The sequence below is a fragment of the Chrysochloris asiatica genome, unplaced genomic scaffold, assembly GCF_000296735.1.
Source record: "Chrysochloris asiatica unplaced genomic scaffold, ChrAsi1.0 scaffold00325, whole genome shotgun sequence".
Taxonomy (NCBI): domain Eukaryota; kingdom Metazoa; phylum Chordata; class Mammalia; order Afrosoricida; family Chrysochloridae; genus Chrysochloris; species Chrysochloris asiatica.
Window position 1 is genome coordinate 3,000,027 of NW_006408843.1, and position 5,216 is coordinate 3,005,242.

Here is a 5,216-nt window from a genome sequence, read left to right on the forward strand (position 1 = left end):
AGAAAGTCTCCTCTTTCTCCCGCGGAACAGCTGGTAGTTTCGAACTGCTGACCTTGTGGCTCACAGCCCGATTAGTAACCACTACGCTGTTGTTGTTGTTGTTAAGTGCCGTCAAGTCGGTTCCGACCCATAGCGACCCTGTACAGGGTTTCCGAGGGTGTAAATCTTTACGGGAGTAGAATGCCTGATCTTTCTCCCGCGGAGCAGCTGGTAGTTTCGAACCGCTGGCCTTAAGGTTCGCAGCCCGAATCGTAACCACTACGCTACCAGACGCTAAAGCAGGGGTCTAAAAATCAAGTACAAATGAATGAAAAGCAAAGAATGAGAACATCCATGGAGAGTGCAATTTTCCCACCAAAGTTGTGTACGTTTTACTGTGTCCTTTAAAAGAGCAATCCTCAGGTTCAAACCAGGTATTAGGGCAAGTGAAGAGTGGGGAACCTGGACTGTTCTTTCCTTGGTGATCCTTGGGCCTTTGGCGATTTACCTCTTGAAGACAAACCTTCCCAGGGACAGAGCTCAGAGGGTAACTTGTGTCTGCCATAGCTGCCAAACACCCAATTTACTGATGACCATTGATTTGAATTACTGATCAAGTCCAGCGCTCCTAGTTGGAGCCTCTTGAGATTTTCTTTCTTTATTATGTTTTCCTGCTGCAAGTGGGGGCGCTGGACAGGATAGAGCAAGAAGAATCAGACCAAGAGGTTGAACTTGGTAACCATTCTCAGCTGGGGTCGAGGGCGGGCTACCAATCAGTAATTTGTCCACCAACCGAGTCCTGAATCAGGTGTCTGCTTCCTCAGCCAAAGCGCACAGCCAAATTGGTAGCGAGGTAAACTAGTATTGCCAGCAGTCACCATTGTAGGCTACTCTGAAAAGACCCTCCCTCCAGGAACATAAACTAGAGGCCATTGCGCGCTCCCGTCCCAGAAACCTGCCCAGTTTTTTTGGCCCAAGTCGCGCGCGCCATGCTGAAGGCTCTGGAACCTCGTTCTCTTCCCCGTTTTATCCTGGCTCCCTTCTTTGTCTGGACACTGGCGCGATCACCTTCCCCTACCCTTTACCTCTTAATCCCATCCCTCTGCCACTGCTCACGCAGGTTCCCCTATCCAGCGCAATCCGGAGAAGCTAGCACACTGTGCGCAAGGCTTGCTTTCCTGACCCCTGCGCTACTACATGCTACCGCGCCCTAGGGTCGGTTCTGGCCAGTGACCACTCGGCCAGGCCCTCCGGGGCCACGCAGATCAGGAAGCCCTGCCCTCCGCCCCTCGACCCCTTCCCCTGTCGGTCAAGGACAGTGATCACGCTGCTGTCACTCCCCGAACTTTCAATCACTCTTCAGGAAGCGCTTTTGTCTCTTTAAAGGATTCGAGTTGGTTCCCACCGAAAAAATCTACCAAATCCACTCAATTCTACATCCAGGCTGGAGCCCCGAGTCTGAGCGTCCGCCGAAGACGAGCCCCTAGGACAACAGCTTGCGCTCGTCGCGCACTGTCACCCCACAGACCCAAAAATTACCCTGCAGTTCCAAAATCTGCGGTGTAGGGGGCAATACTGGGAGGAGGCACAAACAGCTACCTTAGAGCCGAGCCTTTTGCTTGCCCCAGCCCTGTGCATACAGCCTGCTCCCAAAGCGGGAAAGGAGGAAAGCAGTCACCTTGACGCCCGGCGCCACGGTCCCTAGAGATGGGACAAACGCCGGGCAGTCAGTGGCACGCACTCGCCTGGTCCGAGACCCACCCGGGAGACTAGTTTCCCTCCCGCGGGGGCCGTAGCAAGTTCCCACTGAGTGGCAGAGAATGCAGGGCGGGGCAGGTGGAGCGCCCGGCCGACTGCCTCCGCGCGCCTACCTGGGATGGCTAAATTGGTAAGGGGGATGCTGTGGATGCTCTCCGGCAGAGTTGCCATCCAATCGGCAAATTTCAGCTCTTGCTTCCCCTGAGACGAGGCCATCGTGCCGGTCGGCGTGTCGCGCGCTGGTCCCCGCACTCCTCGGGCTGGCTGGCTGGCTGGCTGGCTGGCTGGCAGACTGCTGCCGCTAATCCAATGTTTGCTCCAGCCGCGCTAGAGTTTACACTCTGCTCTGCGCCACACCCACAGGATGGCGCAGACACATGCTAATTTCAATAATTATTCAAAACACCCTATGCTCCCTGAGTGCCTCCGCCAGACTCCGCTGGAGCTTTTGTTCCTGACGTCCACGCTGAGCTCTTTCCTCTCTACCCTCCCTCCCAGGTTCCCACCTCCCCTCTTAACCTCCCTAGGCGTCCCTGTCTTTCCCTGCAGTTCTTCAGGTTTCCTTAGTTTCATTTTATTACTCTTTTATTAAACAACAGCAATGAAGAGCTTGGGTCATCCAGCTGCTTTGATCAAGGTCTTCCTTTGCCCTTTGATGTGACTTCCTGGATCTATTTGTATAAAAGACAGTTTGTTGATTCCCAAATCCTAGTGGATTTGGGGACGTTAACACCTGCCTGAAAACTGAAGCTTATGCTGGGATTCAGGACTTGCCAAGTCTTCCAGGGAGCTTACCTTTTTCGTACACTACAACAGTTTATATCTTTCCAAGGTCTCAGTCCAGGGTCTCGCTTATGACAAAATGGTGGTGTTAATTAGCTACTTAATCTAATCTTTGGAGTAGTTACAAGTGTGGTGTCAACAAAGGGCAGTAAATTGTACATGGTTGGTATCTTGTTGGCTCTAGACATTTCAGGTAAGGAAGCACTTCAGTCCCTTCATTTTCCTAAATCATGAAAACTCGATGTTATTTCTATGGCAAAAGCTGCTTATGTCCCCTCACTGTCTTTTTATTGAAACCAGGACAAGGCTCAAGCCTGATGCCAGGGGAAAGTAAAAAATCACATCTCCCACTGACATGTTATCATCTTTGCCCGTAGCATTTGGTGAAATAAATTTGGCACCATTTTAAATGATCCATGTGATTGTCTGAAATTTTCATTCCTTGGCAGACTAAAAAGATTGTGCTTCTCTCAAGAGAAATCACTTTTGAGTTTCCAAAAGGCTGGCTTGGTATACCTGTTCTCAGATGAGAAAGAGGAGATGTGATGAGCCCATCGGTGGCATGGTTATAAATGTACAAATGATAAATTCAATGCCTTTGCAAACCCAGAGAATGTAGGTGCAATTAAGATACTTCTTTTGTTCTTTAGGTGGCGCAAATGGCTAAGCTTTCAGTTGCTAGAAAGGTTGGAGGATTGAGTCCATCAAGAAGTACCTCAGAATAAAGGCCTGGTGATCTACTTCCAAATATCACAGCCATTGAAAACCCTGGGAGTATAGTTCTAGTCTAACATACAGATTCACCAAGAGTCAGAATGCACTGGACAGCCACTGATTCAGTTAGTTTTTGTTTCATATTTGTTTTGTTTTGTTATTCCATCATCCTGTGGCATATAAATCCTTCTTTTCCTACAGCAAATGCTGAAATGCTGTTAAATCAGTTAAAATAAAAATAGGAGAGGGACCTTTGGAATATGGAAATAATAATTTATTTTACTAAACAAATTTAAGATTAAAGCAACAACAAAAATTATTTTGTACAGGGATTCTGAACCCAAAGACTATTGATCCCAACAGGAGCACTAGGGAAAAGATGAAGAGGGGAGATAATGCTTCACTCTGCTAACCAAATATTCTGTTCCCTATTGAAGCAATCCACCACTTCAAGAGGACATGGTGGTATTATTGGTTGTTGTTTGTTGTTGTTAAGTGCCTTTGAGTCAGTTCCAACCCATAGTGACCCTGTATAGCGTTTCCAAGGAGCAGTTGGTAAGCTTGAACTGCAGATCTTGCAGTTCAAATAGTCTGGAGCATTAACAATAGACTGGGGATTTATTGTCTATTGTTATAGCCAAGGTAGCTATTACTGTTTCTGGGGTGAGGATTTATTGAATTCTTGGTCAAAATACCTACATACACCTCACTTCTGGCTAATGCTATTGCAGAGCAAGGAGAAGAGCTCAGAGCTGGGAGTCAGCTACTCTCTAAGTCGTTTGAATAAGTCCACTAGTCTCTGTCAGACTCAGTTTTCTCTATTTTAAATTAGTGATAATAACTAATTTTTGGTGAAGCATTTGAGGTACAGTGTATATGAAAGCGCTATGCTAACAGTCAAGAACCTACCACACATGATGTTGATTAAGATATCAAGATATATAGATCTCTCTCTCTTCCTGTCTCTCTCTTTTTCTTCCTACCCCCCTCTGTCTTGTCTATTTTTATAAGATATTCATTTTTAAGAGGATAAAATAATTGTTGAATCCTGGGGATATTTTAAATGCAATGGCCACAAAAATATACATTATTCAAGTGTGTCGAGTTCACGTGTCCCAGACAAATTACAAAGAATTCATTAAAAGTTAGTCCACCTTAAATGTGGAGGCAAGTTTTCTCTATAAAATCCTTACATTGAACCTTTTAGTAAAGCCATCAAACAAGTCTTTCTCCAGTTTATCTTCTTTGAATTTCAGGATGTACTGATTTATCATAACACATTACATTTCTCTAGTCTGACCCCCCTAAAAAAGTTAGAGCTGGAAAGATGATAGCTCTTAAATTTTTCCCCCTGACTTGAAATCACTATAATAGACAATTTTCTGACCTAATTTCTCCAACTTCCTGTTGCCAGTTTTGGCACACTTACTGAGGGGCACTGGGAAAATCATGTCATTTCTATGGGTTTTACTTTACCCACTGGTAAAGTAAACTAGAATTTCCTACTGATCTCTAGGGTCCCCTTTGATTCTGTTATTCACTAATTCTGTTCCTTTTATTGTTTTTCATACATTTGTTGATGCTTTGACTCATAGTAACTCTGTATAGGGTTTCTGAGTAGTAGTTTGTGGGTTTGAACTGCAGACCTTGTGGTTCCAAGACCATGTATCTTACAGTGCCACACCAGGAGTCCTTCATGCATTTAGCTGCTGAAAACACAAAGAGGATGAATGTAAATATTTATTTCACTTTAGCTTTCTTTAAATCCAGCCAGCTAGTTCAAGATATCGATCAACATTTTCTTCCCTACTCTACATATGAGATGATACTTTTGCATTATGGTGTTGACTTTATTTATTTATTTTTGTCTTGTTGTTTGTTTTATTTTTTTTTTCTTAAATGTTTTATTGTGAATTATGTGATAGTTTACATGGGAGAACATTAGCTTTACATTCTATTGTATATCCTCTCATTGCCATAGT

General features: G+C 45.1%; 1 protein-coding gene across 1 annotated transcript in view; it reads right to left on the reverse strand.

The window, feature by feature from the left end:
* PLCXD3 (phosphatidylinositol-specific phospholipase C, X domain containing 3) overlaps positions 1-1,953 on the reverse strand; it is a 314,345-nt gene extending 312,392 nt beyond the window's left edge. The window contains exon 1 of the mRNA XM_006875401.1: positions 1,851-1,953. Coding sequence (XP_006875463.1) covers positions 1,851-1,953 — 103 coding nt within the window. The remainder of the gene's footprint in view (positions 1-1,850) is intronic.
* Positions 1,954-5,216: the final 3,263 nt, after the last annotated feature.